Source organism: Xyrauchen texanus, chromosome 31 (genome assembly GCF_025860055.1).
Source record: "Xyrauchen texanus isolate HMW12.3.18 chromosome 31, RBS_HiC_50CHRs, whole genome shotgun sequence".
NCBI classification, from domain to species: Eukaryota; Metazoa; Chordata; class Actinopteri; order Cypriniformes; family Catostomidae; genus Xyrauchen; species Xyrauchen texanus.
The window spans coordinates 6,676,800-6,703,079 of record NC_068306.1 but is presented as its reverse complement, the minus strand read 5'-3'; the positions used below and the strand labels follow the sequence as shown (position 1 = coordinate 6,703,079).

At 42.1% G+C, this 26,280-nt stretch overlaps 1 protein-coding gene across 2 annotated transcripts in view; it reads right to left on the bottom strand.

Annotated features, from left to right (window-relative positions):
• ctnnbl1 (catenin, beta like 1) overlaps positions 1-7,300 on the bottom strand; it is a 64,193-nt gene extending 56,893 nt beyond the window's left edge. Inside the window, exons 1-2 of one of the 2 annotated variants that reach the window (XM_052100279.1) lie at positions 7,176-7,300; positions 2,978-3,169 (exon numbers count right to left, since the gene is read on the bottom strand). In XM_052100279.1, coding sequence (XP_051956239.1) covers positions 2,978-3,169; positions 7,176-7,205 — 222 coding nt within the window. In that variant the 5' untranslated portion in view covers positions 7,206-7,300. Of the gene's footprint in view, positions 1-2,977; positions 3,170-6,069; positions 6,180-7,175 lie in introns of those variants that run through there. The other variant, XM_052100280.1, reaches the window with a different exon arrangement.
• Positions 7,301-26,280: the final 18,980 nt, after the last annotated feature.

Here is a 26,280-nt window from a genome sequence, read left to right as displayed (position 1 = left end):
ATATTCTGAACCAAACTTGCTGACACTTACTACGACTCCATCTTATTATACTACTCTGTAATTGAGCACACTTTGCAATAAGGTTGTATTTGTTTACATTAGTTAACTACATTAGGTACCTGACAATGAACAATAATTTTACAGCAATTTTAACATTAGATGTTAGATATATATCTATATATTTTATTGAAGCAAAACGTTATCCAACACCTATAACACCCATGTGAAAAACTAACTGCCCCCTTAAACTTAACCGCTGGTTGCGCCACCTTTAGCAGCAACACCTGCAACACAACGCGTCCGATAACTGGAGATCAGTCTTTCACAACGCTGTGGAGGAATTTTGTCCCACTCTTCTTTGCAGAACTGCTTTAGTTCAGACACATTGGCAGTTTGAGAGCGTGAACTGTCCCATCTACGGTCCCGTCACAGCATCTCAATCGGGTTCAAGTCAGGACTTTGACTAGGCCACTCCAAAACTTTCATTTAGCTTCTTTTGAGGCATTCAGAGCTGGACTTACTACTGTGCTTTGGATCATTGTCTTGCTGCATCATCCAGTTGCACCTGAGCTTCAAATCATGGATTGATGACCGGACGGACAACTTAAGAATTTTCTGGGAGAGAGCAGAATTCATGTTTCCCTCAATTATTGCAAGTCGCCCTGAAGCAGCAAATCATCCCCACAGCATCACACGACCACCATCATGCTTGACCGTAGACATGATGTTTTGTTTGTGGAATTCTGTGTTTGATTTACGGAAGATGTAACGGGACCCCCGTCTTCCAAACAGTTCCACTTTCGACACATCAGTCCACAGAACATTCTCCCAAAAGCTTTGAGGATCATCAAGGTGTGCAACATTCAGACAGGAGAGGCCTGCAGTTCCTTGATGTTGTCCTTGGCTTTTCTGTAACTTCCAGGATGAGTGGTCGCTGTACTCTTGGAGGAATTTTGAAGGACGGCCACTTCTGGGGAGGTTCACTACTGTGCCAAGTTTTCTCCATTTGGAGATAACGGCTCTCACTGTGGTCCTTTGGAGTCCCAGAGCCTTTGAAACAGCTGATGTATATGAATCGCTTTTTTTCCTCATCGTTTCTGGAATTTCTTTCGACCTTGGCACAGTGTGCTACTGGGTGAGACCTTTTAGCCGACTTCATGCTGGTGAAAAAGTTATATTTAGGTGTTGATTTGATGGATCAGGGCTGGGAGTAATCAAGTCTAGTCCAGCTGAACCTGTTCCATCTGTTTCCTCAGTGAGAGATGATCACATGACCCCGTCGAAAACGCTACGATGGATTTCAAACCCTTATCAGCATGTGTGCGCACTGTCCTGACAAGCGAGAGACCGCTATAGGTAAAAGCCAATGAAATGGAGAGCGTGCAAGAGTTTTAGTGTAGGGTACATTCGAACTGTAATGCCATGCTCTCTTTAGAGGGCCCAAACCAAGAGCTTTGTCCTTTGTAGAGAGTAGGGAACACGGATGATCACTTTCGATAGGAATTCGCCCCTTGTCTGCAGCAGTCGTGTTCATACCTGTCAACATTTGGGTACCAAACTTCGGGAGACCTGCGATCAACAGCGCAACTGGGTTGCATGTACACTCACCTAAAGTATTATTAGGAACACCTGTGCAATTTCTCATTAATGCAATTATCTAATCAACCAATCACATGGCAGTTGCTTCAATGCATTTAGGGGTGTGGTCCTGGTCAAGACAATCTCCTGAACTCCAAACTGAATGTCAGAATGGGAAAGAAAGGTGATTTAAGCAATTTTGAGCGTGGCATGGTTGTTGGTGCCAGACGGATCCGGTCTGAGTATTTCACAATCTGCTCAGTTACTGGGATTTTCACGCACAACCATTTCTAGGGTTTACAAAGAATGGTGTGAAAAGGGAAAAACATCCAGTATGCGGCAGTCCTGTGGGTGAAAATGCCTTGTTGATGCTAGAGGTCAGAGGAGAATGGGCCGACTGATTCAAGCTGATAGAAGAGCAACTTTGACTGAAATAACCACTCGTTACAACCGAGGTATGCAGCAAAGCATTTGTGAAGCCACAACACGCACAACCTTGAGGCGGATGGGCTACAACAGCAGAAGACCCCACCGGGTACCACTCATCTCCACTACAAATAGGAAAAAGAGGCTACAATTTGCAAGAGCTCACCAAAATTGGACAGTTGAAGACTGGAAAAATGTTGCCTGGTCTGATGAGTCTCGATTTCTGTTGAGACATTCAGATGGTAGAGTCAGAATTTGGCGTAAACAGAATGAGAACATGGATCCATCATGCCTTGTTACCACTGTGCAGGCTGGTGGTGGTGGTGTAATGGTGTGGGGGATGTTTTCTTGGCACACTTTAGGCCCCTTAGTGCCAATTGGGCATCGTTTAAATGCCACGGCCTACCTGAGCATTGTTTCTGACCATGTCCATCCCTTTATGGCCAGCATGTACCCATCCTCTGATGGCTACTTCCAGCAGGATAATGCACCATGTCACAAAGCTCGAATCATTTCAAATTGGTTTCTTGAACATGACAATGAGTTCACTGTACTAAAATGGCCCCCACAGTCACCAGATCTCAACCCAATAGAGTATCTTTGGGATGTGGTGGAACGGGAGCTTCGTGCCCTGGATGTGCATCCCACAAATCTCCATCAACTGCAAGATGCTATCCTATCGATATGGGCCAACATTTCTAAAGAATGCTTTCAGCACCTTGTTGAATCAATGCCACGTAGAATTAAGGCAGTTCTGAAGGCGAAAGGGGGTCAAACACAGTATTAGTATGGTGTTCCTAATAATCCTTTAGGTGAGTGTATATATATAAGTGCTGGTTAATGATCTGAGGTTACTGTAAAATTGAACTCGCCCTTTAGCACACTACTATTATTATGATTAGTAGAACCCAATCACCGGGCATTAGCCTCTTCAACATATGTGTAAAGTAAACCCATATCAGCTTGGTCTCACCTCTGGTTCTTCTCCATCCTGGTCCATCAGTCTCTCGAGAATCTTCACGCCGTCTTCTCCTCCTCCCTGCTCCTCATTGTCTGGTTCTCCCTTCAGCAGAGGCCGTCCAGACTCTCGGCCGGCCGTCCTGTGTTTAGTTCTGGACTCTTCATGGCGGTCTTCCTCTCTGGTTCTCTTGGCACCTCGATCGGGCTGGTGAAATGAGATCACCTGACAGTAAGGGTGTGATAAATCCATGGTACGTTTGACCATGAGCTCCAGAACGCAGCAGAACTGGAAATCTGATCCAACATTTAATAGGTTTATTAAGTAAATTGTAAAGACTGTAAACTACCAACAAGTACCATGGTACTACAGTACATGGTCCCAAGGGAATATAGCATGTTTTTTAACATTTACTAAGGTAACCAAGTAATATGATAATCCTTCTTGACCGATATATATGCAACACAATAGTACTGAATAACTAGCCATTTATATACACTGATCCACCACAACATTAAAACCACTGACAGGTGAAGTGAATGACATTTATATTCTCGTTACAGTGGTTCCTGTCAATATATAGGTGGGATATATTAGGCGGCAAGTTGGAAGCAGGAAAAATGGGCAAGCGTAAGGATGGTAAATGGTCTGCACTTTTGCCTTTTTAAGCCTTAACGGTATTAAAGCACTTTACACTGTGTCCCAATCACCCATTCACACACACATTCATAGACATGCAAGGAGCAAGCCTACCATTGGGAGCAACTTGGGGTTCAGTGTCTTGCCCAAGGACACTTCGGCATGTGGAGTCGTGTGGGCCGGGATTTGAACCACCAACCCTGTGATTAGTGGCCGACCCGCTCTACCAACTGAGCCACAGTGATGGTTAGACGACTGGGTCGGAGCATCTCCAAAACGGCAGGTCTTGTGGGGTGTTCCCAGTATGCAGTGGTTAGTACCTACCAAAAGTGGTCCAAGGAAGGACACCCAGTGAACCGGCGACAGGGTCATGGGCACCCAAGGCTCATTGATGCATGCGGGGAGCGAAGGGTAGCCCGTCTGGTCCGATCCTACAGAAGAGCTACTGTAGCACTAATTGCTCAAAATGTAATGCTGGCCATGATAGAAAGGTGTCAGAACACACAGTGCTTTTAATGTTGTGGCTGATCAGTGTTCACATTCTCCAATACCCAGAGGCGATTCTAAGGACTATGGGGGCCCTATGCGACAAAAAGAGGGCCATTCTGACCCTTCTGTGGCCTCTTTCTCAATATGAGGTATTGATGAGAAGAAAGCATGGAGCATTTAAGCTACTATCTTTCACCAACGATCATACATTTTTGTAACATATAGGTTAAAAAGCGGGCAATGCCATCTCACAACCACTCTTTTCATGCAAAATATATGATCTAATCCATAGAAGTTGCTAATCTAAACTCAACAGAAAAATGAATCAGCTATGATGTAATAACTCTCTCTAGCTGTATATATGTAGCACAACGAATGAGAGTTTAATAGCGTTCCTGCGATTCAGATCACATTATTTAGAGGAAAACTGAATGACAATCAGAGCCGGCTCTCCCTATAAGCGAACTAAGCGGCTGCTTAGGGCCCCGCCGCCACTAGGGGGCCCCCTAACTACAGATGGTAGTCGCCGGCGTCGCCGCGGTTTAAGCATAGACAGTAAAAGAAGGGTTTAAGTCAACAACCAACTGTCAAATCGTTGTCTTCCCTGAACTTTGAAATTTGACCGAATGAACTTTGAAAAATGAAACGAGTCTATCCATCGGGTGCAGAAAAAAGGAAAAAGAAGAAGGATGATGATGAGAAGAGACATATGCAAGGTAAGGTAATTTTTAATAATGTAATTTAAGTTAAGGCTTGGTAACGTTACGCCAGGCTGACTCAGGCCTAATAATAACGGACACGTCCTTAAACTGTTAGTTATTATTACTTTATCTTTACTTATTTAATTTGCAAGTTGATGTTTAGTCATTACTGTAATAGAGACAGAGTAACTAATGAAAAAAGTCGGTAGCTGTCCGTCAGTTATGCTGAATCAACATTGCTTGCTTGCAGTAACGTTATGGTCCAGTCCAGCCGTCAGGCCCAGCTCTGGGCTACAGACCGCGAAGAGACAGACCCAGCTCCTATGAATGCATTTTCTTTTTAACAGTTAACGTTACATGACCCACCTACACTAGTTCTGGGAAAGAAAAAAACTTGTCTCAATAGACAATTATTACAATAAAAATAGTTTGATTATTAAACATTAGAGAGAAAGAAAGTAAAAAAAGAAGAGAAAGGGCAATAATTTGACAGTCAAAATCAAAATGAAGTTTAAAATAAAGCGGTTAAATACAAGCTTTTTCTTCTGGTCTTTATTGAATGTGTAATTAAAGATTATTAATAAACATTAATCTATATACTAATATGAAATATTTTATATATTGTTAAGCTAAAACACTCTGTGTCCTCTCTGAAACATTATTGAATGATGATCGATAAAAGCAAAATGGATTTGTGGTACATTTTAGGTAAGAATGTATTACTATGTATGTAATCATAAAAGGTGAAAAATGTCTCAATCCATGCTGTGAAGGTTTAAAATATGAACTTATGAAATAAGAGTTAATCAACCAATAATTAAATAATATCATTTAACCTTTGATTTCTTTTAATTTACTTTTAACATTATTTTCTGCTCACAATGTAAAAAACTAAATTTCACTTTCTCAGGAGGAGCCATTCTTAAATATTTTGGTGGTCATGGAGAAACATCTCAGGAGGCTGACACCAGAGATGACACAAGTAAATATGTCCCACTACCTTTCTTTTGAATAGTTTTGTGTGCAACTTCAACATAGCTAATTGTCCTCTAGCCAATAACATTTTTTGTTTTATAATCACAATTCAATATGTTGTCTTATTGTACTTCTATATTAATTTAAGATGAATGTGTTTTATCTAATCTGCATACTGTATTAATGATTATATTATAATCTCAACAGCTGGAGGAGGTGACTCTACTGCTGTTTCAGTAGAGCACAGCGAGCGGCATACCACAATGGATAATGTTGCTGAAGCTGAAGCTTATAAAAACGTACCTAAGGTCCTCCACGGCACAAGAACGCCTCAGTGGTCTGTCAATCATCAGTGTCAACCACCAGGTTGGAAGCAAGATGTCCTATGATGACATTATAGAGGACTTTGCATCTCAAAAAGCAAGACGACACACATTCTGAGAGAAAAATTCATTAGAAGGAACAGGGAATAAAAAGCAGATGGGGTGAAGTGAAAGTTTGTGTTTTTTGGGGGGGGGTTAGACTTATTTTCTTATTTATATTATTTGCTTATTTATTTGATTAATTTATCATTCATTGCATTTTATATGCACATTTATTTGGCTAATGATTGTTCGCTGAAATAGTGTTTTTGTAGTTGGAATATATAAAAAAATAAATACCAACTCAAACTTGAATCTTTTGTAGAATTTGTAATCTCTTTGATACATCAATGCAAGAATGTTTAAATCACTTTAGAAGGAAGCAAAGAAATTACTGGTCTAACTTCTCCCTCTTTTTAAAGTGTGGAAAAGGGAAAAGAAGTTCAAAGATCGAGACTCCAGCAACACCTGTAGTATATGCAACAACTTTATTGAAGATTTGTTAAATTGGGGTTAGATTGTATACAGTTACTGGTTTGAGGTGGCAAAACTCCATTATTCACTGCAAGGCAGGGCCCCAAAATTTCCTGCTTAGGGCCCCCAGATTTACAGAGCCGGCCCTGATGACAATCCAATATTTTCCAAAGAAATGAGAAGTAAACATGAGAATCCATAAATCGAAAATATCTTTCTATTCTGCGAAGCATTGCCAATCACTGGTTTCAAGTGTTGTTGCAGTTAACAACTGTAATTGTCACCCTAGAGGGGAAGAGGCCCCCCTCCCAGCTTAGGGGCCCCAGGCAATAGCCTGGCTTGCCTGTCCCATAGCTACACCTCTGCCAATAGAATGTTATTACCATGATAAATTAGAACGTCAATAATAAACCAGAAAAGAATGTTCATTTTAAATCAAAATATGATCTTAAAGACATTTAAATAATTTTAAACGAAATAGAACTCAGTGATGTTTGAAATGATTCTATTATACAGACATTCTAAGAACAAAACAAAGCTGGTGTCACTCAAACACATTAAAGCCGTCTGTACCTGATAATTCAACAGCTCTCCGACATCCATGATGAACTCTGTGTGTTTTTAATCCTTCAACAGTAAAAGTGTGTAAACACAACACACGCTCAGGAAACAACTTGACTTCTGTTCTTCACGGAAATGACCGGAGCGAGACACGAGGACACAAACACTCCCCACTGACATCTACAGCTGCGGAGGACGAACTGCAACACGCTAAAGAAAGCTGGCAAAGCTTGTAAATAATGGCACCAATAAAATCTCTTAATCTGTACCTTCTTCAGTTTTTTTCCTGTTAGATATGTTTAAGAGGACCTACATTTCTCTTAATACACACACACACACACTATATATATCTCAACGTTTTCCAACTGATAAAACCAAATTAGTGTTGTGCACTAGCATACAGCTTACTGTACATACCGTGCACTCTTCTTTAGAATAGTACATGAAACAATCTGCAGGAATAACTATTTCAAATATAGTGTAAACAATCGAGTTGTTTCATTTTAAGTTGTCAAATTAACTTGTACATATTTGTCTTTTTCATTTTTGTGTTTTCGATCATTTTGGCTGTGTTGATGCCAACGGCATACATTTTACCAAAGGTGAGTATTTTGGGGGAATTTTGATATTTCAATGTCAGTTCCTATAACACATCTATAATACACTGTGTGCACAAAATAGTCACACTCGGGACCTTCAGGAGAACAATATCCCCATTGAAACCCATTAAAACTGCAATATTTGATCCCAGTGCCAATAAAGCATAAAATCATGAATTATATGATATTATGTTTTCATCCCGGTGTCACAATTTACATTTGTAATATTTTCCACCAGATGGCGCCATTTTTCTCATGTTTAGCCTGTGGAGCAAATTCAAGCTTTTCCCCTATTTACTGTATTATAGAGACCTGCAGGACCATTGAGTAAATGATACAGCTGTGTGTGTGTGTGTGTGTGTGTGTGTGTGTGTGTGTGTGTGTGTGTGTGTGTGTGTGTGTGTGTGTGTGTGTGTGTGTGTGTGTGTGTGTGTGTGTGTGTTGGGATAGAAGTCAGTCAAAGTGGGAAATAATATGAATTTATACTACAGGGCTGTTGAATGCTTGATTCTGATTGGTTGAGAACGTTCTAAGGTGTGCAATTATTTTCAGGGAAACACACGGCTAAAGTAGTTCCAGGCAGGTCTTGACCGCATTACAGTTCCATATCACTCGCGTAGTCAACTGTAATAACGGAAAATAGGATACAATTCATAACAAGAAGTGACAGCGACAAATCCACTTCAACTTCAAGAGGAAAATAAATGACAGACTATTTTGATTTTCCGAAGTAAATTTTAATATTTATGGTGAACATAAACATTTTAACAACTGGGCGACCGCAGTATTGGATAGCTCAGATGAAAAAACAAATAAACGGAAGAGGACATCAAAGGCAGCCGGCAACAACAAAAGACATAAAACAATCAGCGAAGAACAGCTAGACCGACTCGAGGGCTGAAAAACATGAAGAAAACACCAAAAAAACAACAGCTTGGGCTGTCAATGTGTTTAACGTGCAGTTTAATTTTAATAAATAAATTTGTTCGAATTAACGAATGAATTATAACGTATGAATTAATAAATAAATTAAATAATATGACGCATCATGATTTTCTGTCGCATTATTGCAACCTCTGTCTCTCTAATAACTACACTAATAACTGCATTAGTCTGCTGTCAGTGGCTCAAACCTCCGTTACTAACTCTAAATGACGTTTTGGAATTAGCAACGGAGGCATGGGATTAGATGCGTAAGAAATTAGTCCTACATACAAGAGCGTTTTAATGACAAAAACTTGACAAACGTCTAGAATCACATCATCTGAACAATGTTTCGAGGTGTGGTAACTGGAGTATAAGCGGAATAATTGACTCCGGGCCGTTGAATTATTAGAAAAATAATACTCCGCTTCGCGTCGTGACCGCATTACCACCCCGGGTGTGCATTATTTTTCTAATAATTCAACGGCCCGTCGTCAATTATTCCTTACATATAATATTTTTATGACAGTGTGAGGTTTTTTTAATTTTTTTATCTGATAATGCACAAAAAATGTATAAATAATGCATCAAAATCATTGTTGTTGCTAATCACTGACAAATCCCAGACTGTGATAATCCAAAAAATAATTTCCCCTTTAGCATTTAGTATATGGAAAATAATTAATTTGTTTGTGTTTTTAAAAACAGTGGCATTATATAAACAAACTGGCATTTAAACAGTTAAAATCCTGAAAATGTATAAATGTTTGGTAGTCATAATCAGGACCGATGTTCATTAAAAAATTAACTAATTAAAAGTGGAAAATAATATTAATATTTGTTTAAAATTAGTTTTTGACGCAGACATTTTTGTCCTCTAAGGAACTCGGAGTAACTTTTTTCTTGACGCATAAGCAAAAATATAATTGACAAACACTTTATACTCACTGAGACTGAAGTTAAAAAGTGTAAAAACTCACCGCTCAAATTAAACTCTTGTCAGTTGTGAATATTCAGTGTAGCTGTTTACGAAGCACCGCCCACACAGAGGTCACCGGCAAACCAAGCGACTCCCTACTGGTCAACGAGTTTACCTAACTTGAACTCAAGGCGGAATCAGTGCCAAGAAATTATTCATCACAGGAATTCATACATCTGCTAAGAGATCTTCTTCGCGTAATTTTGGAGAATCACAATCTTCATGCATATCGCCACCTACTGGGAGGGAGGAGAACTGATCTGTTTCTCACCCACACCTGTCATGTCATCACTGGTGTCGTGTGGATTACTTTTATGCTGCTTTTATGTGCTTTTTGAAGCTTCAAAGTTTTGGAACCCATTTACTTGTATTATATGGACCTGCAGAGCTGAGATATTCTTTTTTGCGATCAGCAGAAGAAAAAAAGTCACACACATCTGGGATGGCATGAGGGTGATTAAAAGATGAGAGAATTGTCCTTTTTATGTGGACTGTCCCTTTAAATCAATATAACATTTCAAATGAGCTGAAGGTCTTTTAAGTTAACTTTCTTCATTCTGATTCAATTCAAACTGAATGTAGAAGATCTATGACTTATTTGATGACCATAGAAATAATTAGGGCTATCCCATTGTCAGAGGTCAAATTAACTGTAGAATTAACCCTCTATTCATTTCAGACTGAAGCTTGTTAGGAGACAAGCATGGGTGTGTGTGTGTGTGTGTGTGTGTGTGTGTGTGTCCAGTTTTCTCTCTCTTTCTCTCTCTCTCTCTCTCTCTCTCTCTCCCTCTCTCGCTCTCTCTCTCTCCCCCTCTCTCTCTCTCTCTCTCCCTCCCTCTCTCTCTCTCTCTCTCTCTCTCTCTCTCTCTCTCTCTCTCTCTCTCTCTCTCTCTCTCTCTCTCTCTCTCTCTCTCTCTCTCTCTCTCTCTCTCTCTCTCAGGCCTGCTCGTCTCTGTCCGGCCTGTTTTGTGTGTCACACATGACTGGCTGTAGTGAGACTTGACAAGACAGAGGTGTTATGGAGACAACACTCATAAATCCAGAGCGGTGCCGTCTGAACAGGTGATCTTCCCCCTGCCTCCTCAGCCGCCCTGCACGGAATATTTATTCCATCATGAATCCAAACTGAAGGGCAGATCAGGGATGTTTGAGGACATTACCTCACTTTCTGCTCCCACTTCAGACATATTTCAATCTGCTGAAACATTCTTACGCAGCTGCCATTGAAAATGTATTCTGGATCTAATAATAATAACATTAATTATGGTTTAACCAAAATAAAATGTCTTATTAAAGTACCTCAGTGAGGTGTCATGTGACCTGGAAATGTTTTCTATGAATATGTAAATATGCACATAAATATGCATCTAATTTGCCACGGCATCAACATGCATGTTCGTTTTTGTGGTGCAGGGAAAATGTAAGGCCTGTATCTGGATTTATCTTAGCATGTTTCTGCGAAATAGTTTTGCTTTAGTGACCACGTCATGACTCATAAGCCTTTGGAATAACACATCTGTCCTGGCGACCAGTTTGAAGGACAGGCGATGGACAGATGTATAAATATACTAGAAATATACTTAATAATATAAATAATTCACTCTAATCAAAAGTATTTGTGTGGCAGTCAAACACACACTTCCACCTCGCATATGATGTTGCCTTAGAAGGTAGTTCCCTATGTAGACGGCAGACAGCAAGGCTATGGACACAGACAGAAGACCCAACATTTGTGAGATGATGTGCTTTAAACAGCGACTGAAGTTCATTTGATTCTTTACTGCGTTGAGTCATGACTTGTAAAACTCATACAGATGCAGTGGGGTGAAGAGATGTGGATTATATCATTGATAATGAACGCAAACGGTGAAAAATAAAGCCAGAGACCTTTAAATCATACATGCCTGTCAATACAACCCCATAAATATACAGTACCTGCAACCCACACAGCCGTCTGCTGCAGAGAACGAGAGAAGGAGAAACAGGTCGGAAAAAAAGTTCGATGTAAAAGAGGAATTGTGAAGAGAGAGAGCGAGGGCGGGAGAGAAACACAGAGATTTGCATGTCACCTACTGTTTTAGCACGTAGAAATTAATGGTTACCATAGCAACGTTCTCAGATGTAGTTCTCTGAATATGTGGCAGATTTGACCTGAGAGATCTTACCTTCACACACACACACACACACACACACACACTTGAGAATGTTTCTTTTGACAACGGAATATTCCGGAATATTCCAGAGGAGTATAAAGTTGATCACCAGAACTAAAGGATAAATCTGAGATACATTGAGGCACTAACAATGGAAGTGAACGGGGGCCAATATGCAACATTCCATCGCCATGGCAACAAATTTGTAAAATGCAATAGAACTTTACACAGAGAAGGTTATTAGGTGACACTGTTTACAGTTGTATAGTTCTATTGGATTTTACAACTCTGTTGCCATGGCGATGGAATGTCAACAAACCCTAAAGCAGAAATGACCATTTGAAGAACTTTACAGCTCAAATAATACACAAGTTTCAACAGAAGAATGAATGTAAGTGATCATATTTCTGTCTCCTAACATCGGCCCCCCCATCGAACACTTTTGTGCCTCTTTATTTATTTTTTTAAAGAAAAGGAGGGAAAATTTAAACTTGTTTTTTGTTATTTGTTGTGTCGATTGAGTTTAACTTGTATTGAACGTGTAATTTATTTTTGAGTCTTGATATTTGGCTCTATGTCCCCTTGGGTTGTACCTGATGACCTGTAGAAACTGATGCAGAAAACTGACCTCCATGAAAGTCAGTGTATAATTTCACTGAGGCTTGATGATCTATAGTGTTTTAATGAAGATGCAGATTGTGGCTGAGCGAAAGCGACAGAGAGATAAACAACCTACACAAACCCACATAACGATTATAATGCAAATATATGAGTGTAGATATGTGTGTGTGTTATTATACTACACACACATGTGACAAAACACCATTTTCTTGTTAAACACTCAGTATCTAAATACAGCAGATTTTTTATGTAGTATAACAATATACAAACAACATTAGATGCTTATGGTTGAACGCTTTCAAAATAAGATTTAAAGTGTGTGTGCGTGCGTGTGTGTGGGTGTGTGTGTGTGTGTGTGTGTGTGTGTGTGTGTGTGTGTGTGTGTGTGTGTGTGAGTGTGTGTGTTTGAGTGTGGGTGTGTGTGTGTTTCCGTTCGGCAGGCACATGGTATGAGGTGACACCATCTAATTGAAACAGGTGTGAGATGTCAGATGGGGTGCAGTGTTAACATCTACCCAGGGGGCGTGGCCAATTAGCTTCTGCACAGCAGGCAAACATGACCCTTGACCTCAAATCAGCCTTCTAGAATTTACAGTTTAGAATTTGTCAGTTAAAATGATTGACGAGATTTTAGAATGTCTGCATTGTCTTTAATATGGAGCACAACAGCGCCATCTTGGTTCCGGAGGTATTTTTCCCATTCATTTCTTCTATAGAGCTATAAAAGACTTCTAAGTCATGAACAAAACAAACCAGCTCCAAGACGAATCGCAACATTACAAATCTGAAAATCAAACAAAAAGACTAAATGAAATATTCAGAAATATACAAATACTGTTCGTAAGCAGTTTGAGAGCGTCAGGAAACCGACTGTAATGGGAGCGTGCGGTCGCTGCAGAGCTCTTTTGGTGTGCTTTGCTTGACATGATTCTCTGATTGGTGGATCTCTCTTCGGGATTGTGGGTAAAAACATTATTTAATTATTTTGTAATTAACATTTTTGATTAAATCATACAATAACAAAGAAATGCAAAACATGTATATATATACAATCAACATTTAAACCCCCAACAAGCATCTGCCATTGATTAACAACCTCAGAGCTCATCGTGGATCCCTGATGCCGTCGAGCTTCACGGGCTACAGAGGTGATCGGGTATGGGAACGTTTGATAAGACCTCTACTGGAAATTCAATTAAAAATCCAACAAGCACAACAGCGTGATAAGGAAGAGTTGGGTTGGGCTGTTCCTCCCTCAGCTTTATAACTTGGACGAATGCAAATCACTCACTTTTATGACCTTGAACGTTTAGAGGATGTTTGTGTCACCTGACCTGTGGTTCTTGTGACATGTCAAATTACTCGGACATCCCGACTGATGTGCCAACCACGAAAACAATCTCTAGTGGGACAGGGGATAGATATGGGACAGTTCATTCAGAAATGTTTTCATATTTTTATTTGATCATTTATTGTTTTGCAAATCTGTATCTTTAAATACACGTTGTCATATGAACATCAACGGATCAAAACTATGTTTGCATTATTTCGAGTCAGACATGACTGATAGTACGTGAAGTGAGCCAGATGCTAATTCAATAATCGCTCTGATAGATTCAGTGACTTTATTCCGTAGAGGATTTTCAGACTGATTCAAACCAATAACTCTTGAGTTGGTGAGTCACTTTTAGAACGATTCACTCATAGAACCTGCGGACTATAGTATATCGATAACTTGTGAGCTGGTGAGTCATTTGGAATGATTCATTCCAAAGATCAGGTTCATAAGAGCCATTTGTTCATGAATCGGATTATACTTTACTGATAACCCATGAGTTGGTAAGTCACTTAGAATGATTCATTCCAAAGAGCCGGTTCATAGGAGTCATTTGTTCATGAATCAAACTAAACTAAATCAATAACTTGTGACTTGGTGATTTGTTTGGAAAGAAATCATTCCAAAGAATTGGTTCATAAGAGTCATTTATTTGTGAATCGAACTACACTAAACCAAGAACTTGTGAGCTGGTGAGTCATTTGGAATGATTCATTCCAAAGAACTGTTTCATAAGAGTCATTTGTTCATGAATCGGACTACACTAAACCAAGAACTTGTGAGCTGGTGAGTCATTTGGAATGATTCATTCCAATGAACTGGTTTATAAGAGTAATTTGTTCATGAATCAGACTACACTAAACCAAGAACTTGTGAGCTGGTGAGTCATTTGGAATGATTCATTCCAATGAACTGGTTTATAAGAGTAATTTGTTCATGAATCAGACTACACTAAACCAAGAACTTGTGAGCTGGTGAGTCATTTGGAATGATTCATTCCAATGAACTGGTTTATAAGAGTAATTTGTTCATGAATCAGACTACACTAAATCGATAACTTGTGAGCTGGTGAGTTGTTTGGAATGAATCATTCCAAAGAACTGGTTTATAAGAGTCATTTATTTGTGAATCGAACTACACTAAATCGATAACTTGTGAGCTGGTGAGTCATTTGGAATGATTCATGCCAAAGATCAGGTTCATAAGAGCCATTTGTTCATGAATCGGATTATACTTTACTGATAACCCATGAGTTGGTAAGTCACTTAGAATGATTCATTCCAAAGAGCCGGTTCATAGGAGTCATTTGTTCATGAATCAAACTAAACTAAATCAATAACTTGTGACTTGGTGATTTGTTTGGAAAGAAATCATTCCAAAGAATTGGTTCATAAGAGTCATTTATTTGTGAATCGAACAACTCTAAACCAAGAACTTGTGAGCTGGTGAGTCATTTGGAATGATTCATTCCAATTAACTGGTTCATAAGAGTCATTTGTTCATGAATCGAACTACACTAAACCAAGAACTTGTGAGCTGGTGAGTCATTTGGAATGATTCATTCCAAAGAACTGGTTCATAAGAGTCATTTGTTCATGAATCGAACTACACTAAACCAAGAACTTGTGAGCTGGTGAGTCATTTGGAATGATTCATTCCAAAGAACTGGTTCATAAGAGTCATTTGTTCATGAATCGGACTACACTAAACCAAGAACTTGTGAGCTGGTGAGTTGTTTGGAATGATTCATTCCAATGAACTGGTTCATAAGAGTCATTTGTTTGTAAATTGGACTATACTAAACTTTTAACTCGTGAGTTGATAAGTTGTTTGGAATGATTAATTCCAAAGAACCGGTTCATAGGAGTCAATTGTTCATGAATCATATTATGTGCATTGCATGTTAGTTTTGTACAGCCAGCAAAAGCAAAGCAATAGAAAGATGTGTTGGTTTCTACAATCTCATCATATCCGACTCGAACTGCAAACTCACAACTGGGGTCAAATATAATTTCACTGGAGATTCTGTAGCTGAACATTGGGGCAGGAAACACACTTTTTTGCACAGTGGTCTATTATCGTCATGTCTCTATGCCAATAGTCGGGGGCAGCATCTTCTTCCGATGGAGACTCGCTCTCCCCTCAATCACTCTCTCTCTCTTGTTTTCTCTGTCTGTCTCTGGGATCTAAATCACTTTTGTTCATCAGCGAGCCAGCGGATGCTCCGTCTAATAAAGAGCAGAGATTGAAAATTGGGAGGTTAATTACATTTTTCTAAAGTGTCCGTCTGGCAGTTTTAAGGCAGATTAAATGGCCACAGCATAATTCGAGTGAATTGACCTGTGAAATGACAGCGTCTCTTCTCGGTTAAGTATTGATAAATAGGTTGGAGAGATTGGCAGATCGGATAAATCAGCATGAGGCCGAGACAGAGAGCGGCTGATTATCGTCTGCACTGACCTGCCTGAATTCAAACTCGCCACTTAAAAGTTAAAGTTGTCTCAAAGTTTTGCCCTCGCTCTCTCAGAACTCTTGGAGAGATTGACACAGTGAGAGGAGGCCAACAATCTTCTCCCAAGTAATATTCTTATACAGCCAGTGATATTGGCAACCCAGTCTCATGAAACGGACATATTTTACGAGTTGGCTATTTCGTAAGATTTTACCTGCAAATCATTACGTGCAAATTCCCCGATGTCTAATGCGAAAGTAAGCGCGAGATACGCGCAGGAGGCGTTAAGGACAAACGTATTAATTATGCACTTACCCAAACCTCTTATCGAAACGTAACCATTTAGTAGAGTGTGCAAACGGGACAGGAAGCTGTTGTGTGCGATAGATGCAAGAAACTGTCGCGTATTAGATGGAAATGATGTCCAGTGACGTAACTGTCTGTAGTGAAAGAGAGACGATATCATACGAAATTACACAAATTGAGAAAAGTCGTACAAATCTACACACTCACACACACACTCTCACACACTCTCACACTCACACACTCACACACACACACTCACACACACACACACACACACACACACACACACACACACACACTCACACACACACACACACACACACACACACACACACACACTCACACACACACACACACACACACACACACACACACACACACACACACATGTTGTGTTTCCATGTTTTATGGGGACTTTCCATAGACATAATGGTTTTTATACTGTACAAACTTTAGATTCTATCCCCTAAACCTAACCCTACCCCTAAACCTAACCCTCACAGAAAACTTTCTGCATTTTTACATTTTCAAAAAACATAATTTAGTATGATTTATAAGCTGTTTTCCTCATGGGGACCGACAAAATGTCCCCACAAGGTCAAAAATTTCGGGTTTTACTATCCTTATGGGGACATTTGGTCCCCACAAAGTGATAAATACACGCTCACACACACACACACACACTCACACACACTCTCTCACACACACACACTCTCACACTCACACACACTCTCACACACACACTCACACACACACTCACACACACACTCACACACACTCACACACACTCTCACACACACACTCACACACACACACACACTCACACACACACTCTCACACACACTCTCACACACACAGTTTTGTTTCCATGTTTTATGGGGACTTTCCATAGACATAATGGTTTTTATACTGTACAAACTTTATATTCTATCCCCTAAACCTAACCCTACCCCTAAACCTAACCCTCACAGAAAACTTTCTGCATTTTTACATTTTCAAAAAACATAATTTAGTATGATTTATAAGCTGTTTTCCTCATGGGGACCGACAAAACGTCCCCACAAGGTCAAAAATTTCGGGTTTTACTATCCTTATGGGGACATTTGGTCCCCACAAAGTGATAAATACACGCTCACACACACACACACACACTCACACACACTCTCTCACACACACACACTCACACACACTCTCTCACACACACACACTCGCTTTCATTTGATCTTCCTCTGTTGAATTTTAGTCCATATTCACGTCTTCACCACTTTGCACGAAACGCTGTGTTTGGCAGATTACCGTTATCATAAACACGCCAACAGCTGCTCATTCTCATACCACGTTACTCACTATTTGCATTTATGTGTGACTGTTAGCAGCCGTCCGTTCTGTCTCTGTTACTGTTTTCATTATTCGTCCACATCTGTAGTGCATTCACAGCTCAACCGGCGCTCAGGTCACATAATTCACCCGAGTGCAATTATGATTTTGTTCACCATTACCTTTAGCATTTTACAGCTTGTTATTATTCATCTGGCTTCTATTCTCTTTCTATCTCTTTCTGCGGTTGGTGACACAGCGTAAAGTGAAAAGTAGCATGAAAATGTCATTAATATGTAAATGAGAGCTGTGTGTGAAGTCTGGTTTGAAGTCGTTAAGGGCCGTGCAAGTCTCGCTTCAGCTGACACGTTATACGGTCGGTGCTCATCAGAGCACAAGTGTTTGTGTTAATTACAGCAGGTGTACTGCACAAACACAAATTACACGATCTGTGGGGATGAACATTTGCTTGAATTACAAAACTGAACAATGAACAAATAATTATAGGACATTCAAAACTTAAAGGGTTAGCTCAGATAAATGTTTACACATCTTGGATGGCATGAGGGTGATTTAACGATGAGAGAATGTTCATTTTTGGGCAGGGCCGTAGGAAGGAATTCTGGGCCCCCTGACTGTATATTGCTCTGGCCCCTTACCTATTAAAAATACAGTTTCAAATTTCTTGTGGGCCCCGTGGAACTTTGGGCCCCTAGAATTGTTTCCACCTTTCACCCCACTATCTACGGCCCTGTTTTTGGGTGAACTATCCAAAGTTTTTCCAAACCTGTATGCCTTTCTTTCTTCCAAGAATTGAGCTATTTTGTTATATAATGCCTGTAAAGGGATTAATGAGGTCTAATTAGCCTGATTAGGGGCCCCCCCTGACGTACACCCCCCTCGCTGGTTCTCCGATACGCTGTGGCTTGGTCCTCGGCCACTCCTCCAACCTCTAATGGATGACAGCCATGCCTCCCCGGGATCGGAGGCAGTCTTCTGGCCCCTGGTGGACGGAACGCCCAGCCACGTTCTCGGGAAACAGAAGGGGTCTCCCCCGCCCCTGGCAGCGGTTCTCCCGCTCCAGGCAGTCGGCCGGGAGCACCTCCCCGCTCGCGGTTCGCAGTCGTCACGACCCCGCTGCATTTAGCAGCTGGTAGGGGTCTCCCCCACCCCTGGCAGCGGCCATGACCGCTCCAGGCGGTCGGCTAGGAGCCGCTTATCCCTTCGTGGTTGGCGGCCATTCGTCTGCTCTCAAGAGACTGGGCTCCTCCGTCCCCCGGCAGATGGCCGGGGCTGCTCCATTGGGGTGGATGGTAGTGGCGAGGACTCTACTACGGCGCATCCCTCCTCCTTTCTCCCGGGTTTCGGCACCAGTGTAAAGGGATTAATGGAAAGGAGGCGAGAACCTTGACAATATAAATAATAGTTTAATATAAAACTCAAACAAAAAGACAATCCCTATTGAGGGCTAATTAGCCTGATTAGGGGCCGGGTGTGCGGAATCACGACCCGGCCCTGCCCTCCGCCCTGCCACATTCCTCCCTCGTTCTCTCAGGCCGGGGAGCCCCCGGCATGACGTACACCCCCCTCGCTGGTTCTCCGATACACCGTGGCTTGGTCCTCGGCCACTCCTCCAACCTCTAATGGATGACAGCCATGCCTCCCCGGGATCAGAGGCAGTCTTCCGGCCCCTGGCGGACGGAACTTCCCGCCATGTTCTCGGGAAACAGAAGGGGTCTCCCCCACCCCTGGCAGCGGTTCTCCCGCTCCAGGCGGTCGGCTGGGAGCCCCTACCCGCTCGCGGTCGGCAGTCGGCACGACCCCGCTGCATTTAGCGGCTGGTAGGGTTCTCCCCCCACACCTAGCCCGACCCAGTCCCACACTCCACCCTCCGCCCTGCCTGTCACGTGTTCATGTGTTTGAGATCTTGTTTCCCCCCTGTCTTTTGTGATGTTAGTTCAGTCCGGTTAGTTTTCCCGCTCCTCGTTTGTGTTCAGTTTCTTCACCTGTGTTCAGTCAATTATCCCATTAGTCCCAGTTCTTTTAAGCCCTGTGTTTTCCCTCAGTGTTTGTTGGTCGTCGTCATTGTATGGTTGTGGTTTCCCTTAAGTTCCTAATGTTTGGATGTAGTTGGATGTTCCTCCCTAGCCTGTGTTTCCATGTTTCTAGTTCCTGTGTTTTCTAGTTTTATGTTTGTTTCCCCATCGTGGGTGTTCCTTTGTGTTTGTTAATAAATCAATTATTTTGGTAATCCTCGTGTCCTCGTCCTCGTCTACCTGCACACATTCCTGACAGAACGACCAACCGCATAAATGGATCCAGCGGTTCAATGGGCGAACTACCAACTGCTCTGCCTGGAGCAAGGGGACCGACCGGTAGAAGACCACATCCACGACTTCCTGGTTCTGGCAAACGTGTCAAACTTTCCTGACTCCTCCCTTGTGGTCTTCTTCCGGTCCAACCTGAGCGACGGGTTGAAGAAGCGGTTGCCATCAGCAACGCGCGGCTGGACGCTCCACGCATTCGTGGAGGAGACCCTACTGGCCTGCGGTTCCCCATTAACTGTGGCCTCCTCCCAGGCCTCCTGACCCTGTTCCCTGTTCCCGTCCTGTGGCCTCCTCCCAGGCCTTCTGACCCTGTTCCCTGTTCCCGTCCAGTGGCCTCCTCCCAGGCCTCCTGACCCAGTCCCTGTCCTGTGGCCTCCTCCCAGGCCTCCCGACCCGGTCCCTGTCCTGTGGCCTTCCCCCAGGCCTCCTGACCCGGTCCCTGTCCTGTGGCCTTCTCCCAGGCCTCCTGACCCAGTCCCTGTCCTGTGGCCTCCTCCCAGGCCTCCTGACCCAGTCCCTGTCCTGTGGCCTCCTCCCAGGCCTCCCGACCCAGTCCCTGTCCTGTGGCCTCCTCCCAGGCCTCCCGACCCGGTCCCTGTCCTGTGGCCTTCCCCCAGGCCTCCCGACCCAGTCCCTGTCCTGTGGCCTTCCCCCAGGCCTCCTGACCCGGTCCAAGTCCTGTGGCCTCCTCCCAGGCCTCCTGACCCAGTCCCTGTCCTGTGGCCTCTTCCCAGGCCCCCTGACCCAGTCCCTGTCCAGTGGCCTCCTCCCAGGTTCCCCAAACCTGTCCTTGCCCGGTTGCCAGCTCCGCCCTGGTCACGCCCACAGCCTGCTCCGTTGTGGCCACACCCACAGCCTGCTCCGCCCTGGTCCCCTGACCAGCCTGCTCCGCCTGGACCGTCCTGGAGTCCAGGATGCCCACCCTCCCACCCCTTTGGATGTTATACGGCGCGAGGACGCGCCTTCGGGGAGGGGGGAGGTACTGTCACGTGTTCATGTGTTTGTGATCTTGTTTCCCCCCTGTCTTTTGTGATGTTAGTTCAGTCCGGTTAGTTTTCCCGCTCCTCGTTTGTGTTCAGTTTCTTCACCTGTGTTCAGTCAATTATCCCATTAGTCCCAGTTCTTTTAAGCCCTGTGTTTTCCCTCAGTGTTTGTTGGTCGTCGTCATTGTATGGTTGTGGTTTCCCTTAAGTTCCTAATGTTTGGATGTAGTTGGATGTTCGTCCCTAGCCTGTGTTTCCATGTTTCTAGTTCCTGTGTTTTCTAGTTTTATGTTTGTTTCCCCATCGTGGGTGTTCCTTTGTGTTTGTTAATAAATCAGTTATTTTGGTAATCCTCGTGTCCTCGTCCTCGTCTACCTGCACACATTCCTGACACCTGCCACAATGCCTTTAGACATTTTAGTTTCGTTTGTTGTTTAAGTGTGTTGGTTGGACACTGAATGATCTCATCCTCTGCAGTTAAACTGTCATATTATTTTAACCTTGATAATTCACAGAATTTCTCCTCTCAAGAACCACCGAGGGAGCTTTGATGAAATGATTTTCATTCTGAGTGGTTTTTCATTTGCTCTGAGATAAATTGTGTCAGTATGTGTGTGTTTGTGAAGGTATGGAGGGTTCATTTCTCTCAACTAATGGAGGTGGCTATTTCTGATTGCCTCACGGAGACATAGACAGGTCATGAGTCGAGAAAGAAACCAATTCGTTTCTCATTAACAAACAACCTTTTCCACTAGATTATAAAATCAATATATATTACGGTATTGCATTATCTGAGAGTTTTTTTCATTATCGTAGAAAACAAATCTAAAAAAGGCTCCTTGTTCCGTTTTAGCAGATTAGCACGGCTTTGCCCATCCGCAGCATGGAGAAGATTGAACATTTCATGGTGATTTGAATCCACAACTGACCTCCACATTAGGTCAGAAATGAGGTTGCCGTGGTCACTGAATGGATTCCAGCGGTAAACAACATTAATTAATTATTTTCCTTTATCTGTTGGTAGCAGAGGCCAAAGGGTTGGCACAAGGAAAATCTTGGGGGCAATATCCACCTTAGCGCCCCCCCCCCCAAAACAGTCTAGACGTAGCGCAATGAATGAGATAGAATGCAGGTGTCTCGAAATGCATCTTTGAGACCTGAAGTTCTTTTTAACTTGACACGCTGTCTAAAAATGAGCCGGTGCTGCATGAGACGCTGTGGAAACAGCAAGACGAGGTGCAGAAGTAATGGAAGTTTGTCCAGCGTATGTATATGAAAACAATGGACAAACAGAGCAGAGGGGGGCCTGAGTAGCTCATCGAGTAAAGACGCTCACTACCACCCCTGGAGTCGCAAGTTTGAATCCAGGGCGTGCCGAGTGACTCCAGTCAGGCTTCCTAAGCAACCAATTGGCCCGGTTGCTAGGGTGGGTAGAGTCACATTGGGTAACATCCTCGTGGTCGCTATAATGTGTGGTCCTTGCTCTTGTTGGGGCGTGTGGTGAGTTGTGCGTGGATGCCGCGGAGAATAGCGTGAAGCCTCCACATGCGCTAGGTCTCCGCGTTAATGTAAACTTACCCATATGCTCCACCATAAATAAGCACATTTATACACTCCCAGTAAAAAGTTAAGACATACCTACTTAGTTTTTATTGTGACTATTTTCTACAAATTATAATAATAGTAAAGAAAAATGAAAATTATGAGATAACACAAATGGAAATATGGGCATTATGTACGCTAATATTTCAGCTTCTTTAAAGGTGCCCTCAGTTATTTGTATTGCATGTCATCTTGGAGTTACACTGACCCCTAGGGGCCTGGATGTAGCATTACATTTACATTTATACATTTGGCAGACGCTTTTATCCAAAGCGACTTACAGTACACTTATTACAGGGACAATCCCCCCGGAGCAACCTGGAGTTAAGTGCCTTATTCAAGGACACAATGGTGGTGGCTGTGGGGCTCAGACCAGCAACCTTCTGATTACCAGATTACCAGTTATGTGCTTAGACCACTACACCACCAACACAATGCTGTGTTCCATTCATCTCTGAAAGTCGGAATTTCCAACTATCTATTTGGAAAAGTGCAATGAAATGCCACTTAAAGTCTGACTTCCAACTGATGCATGGATTATTTTTCCAATAATTTTTTATGGTCCAGGTAAATAAGAGAGTTCCAGCATTGCAATGCCTCTTTCAAAAAGGCCTTATAATGTCTCTGCTTCCGGGGCTGAATGTGCCGGCCGAGCAACTGCTTTTGAGATGAATGGAAATGCTAAAGAATAACATCTCCTGGTGGTCTGTTCAACCTTTTGTACCTATAGTCCATCTAATTCATGATCCGTGTGTTTATTCCAAGAGCTCATGTTGTCTTGAGCCGTCGTGTGGATCTCTTCAGGTTTCTGTAACACGGAGTGATGTTTGCACATAACCCCCAACAAGTCAGAGAGGACACAGCGAGAATCGGTCAACAGGATCTCAGAACAGGTTTGTGGAAGGTTACTGGAAGGTTGTTGAAACGCTTCCAGAGTAGGCCTTCAATTTGAGTTCCTTTATTGAAGATGAACGATAACTCAACAAACACGAGAAGACGTTTTCAAACGGGTATCTTACATCTACCGATAAGCGTCTGAAATGAGGTCTGGGGTCTTTTTCTCAGAAGAAACATCAGTTGAGCAAAAGCCTCCAATTGAGTCTCTCTAGACTATCTTCTGAGATATGAACTTGGGATTACTCAAGCTCCTTGCGTCAGAACAAATGCACACAGCAAATGCCAGTCATTTGTGAAGCAATTTTGCTTTTTGAAGTTTTTATTTGCATGATCTAAAATGTACTTGGAAAAACAGATAACGGAATTTATACTTTCGCAAAGTTTTTAAAAGCTAAGTAACCCCAAAAGATACGTTTCTTCGCTGTCAGGAGGGAATAAAACATTCAGAGTCTGTGGCGTTTTAAAAGAGAGCGGTCTTGTCAGCGTTCCACACCAATTACCTTGATTCCCTTCCCTCCTGATTCGCCAGTAACGATGATAAATTGCTGCCCGCAGAATCAAACCACTTACCAAACATTATTTGATGCATTTGTTTGACCTCTTCCACAACTCCAGAACATTTTGCATTGATTTCTATCATTCTGGGTTTTTATTTGCATGCACTGACCCCAAACTGACGCATATACTCCAGTTTCAGTTATTTATGAGAGAGCTGGACAAGACTTTCAATCACTACTTCGCCTTTCATGTCTGTCCATTTCCCAGCTTTCTTTTGAAGAACTGTTTCTTGATTAGTTTTGATTAGTGTGAAGCTCTTTCAAGATTTTCAAATGTAACTTGTACATTGTCATTCATACTCTCTCTTTGATCTCACTTCAACAATATATAGCGTATAAAACAGCTATGCGTTAAGACTGATATGCACATGATATCCAGTATTGAGTATATTCTAATATATAATTGAAGTCAAACAGAACATGTGCTGCATATACAAGATGGACTAAAGGAATGTACAAAAATAAATACAATTAAAATAGCTTAAAACAACCTAAAATGCCGAGGTTGGTCTGTTTGGCTGATTTTTATACGAGTTTGGGGGTTTTGTATTGCTCCGCTTGTCTGTGGTGCCTCATTACAATTGAATGTTTTGTAACATTGAGAAAGTTTACACGCACACCAATTGGCCCGTTTCAGTCACGCAACTTTTTCCTCGCAAACGGCATATTTGTGACCATCAGCGAGCGTAAACAATGCAGCTGAATGCAAAAACGCCCATGAAACAATTTTAAGAAAACCCTCAAAAAAGGCTTTTGATCCATGACAAGTCCCAGGAACGTTCATACAGGTCTGAAGACAAAGACAAATATTGCCAAATTGGACTTTCGTGGACATTTATATATCTTTTATCCACAATTAATTTCCTTACACCGGCGAGTCTCTGATGAGGTAATCTGGCATTTTCCTGGTGGGCCGATCAGGCGTGGAATGGCCACCGAGCAGGCCGGTGGTTCGTCCGTGACACGTGCCGTATGGGCCGCGATAAGCAACAATGAGCTGCTGCGTTATGCAGAACGGACCACAAAACGGTGACGCGATATGCAGTAAAGAACAGCGAAACCCCCACCCCACCCCCCAATGCTCAACAACATTTGGATCCACTACATCACTAAAATCCAATATGCTTGGGATTAGATCCACTATGTCACTAAAATACAATATGCATGGGATTAGATCCACTACATCACTAAAATACAATACGCATGGGATTAGATCCACTACGTCACTAAAATCCAATATGCTTGGGATTAGATCCACTGCATTACTAAAATCCAATACGCATGGGATTAGATCCACTGCGTCACTAAAATCCAATACGCATGGGATTAGATCCACTAGGTCACTAAAATACAATACGCATGGGATTAGATCCACTAGGTCACTAAAATCCAACACGCATAGGATTAGATCCACTACGTCACTAAAATACAATACACATGGGATTAGATCCACTACGTCACTAAAATACAATATGCATAGGATTAGATCCACTACGTCACTAAAATACAATACACATGGGATTAGATCCACTACGTCACTAAAATACAATACGCATGGGATTAGATCCACTGCGTTACTAAAATCCAATACGCATGGGATTAGATCCACTACGTCACTAAAATTCAATACGCATGGGATTAGATCCACTGCGTCACTAAAATCAAATACGCATGGGATTAGATCCACTGCGTCACTAAAATCAAATACGCATGGGATTAGATCCACTGCGTCACTAAAATCCAATACGCATAGGATTAGATCCACTACGTCACTAAAATCCAATACGCATGGGATTAGATCCACTACGTCACTAAAATCCAATACGCATGGATTAGATCCACTGCGTCACTAAAATCCAATACGCATGGATTAGATCCACTGCGTCACTAAAATCCAATACGCATGGATTAGATCCACTGCGTCACTAAAATCCAATACGCATGGATTAGATCCACTGCGTCACTTAAATCAAATACGCATGGTATTAGATCCACTGCGTCACTAAAATCCAATACGCATGGATTAGATCCACTGCGTCACTTAAATCAAATACGCATGGGATT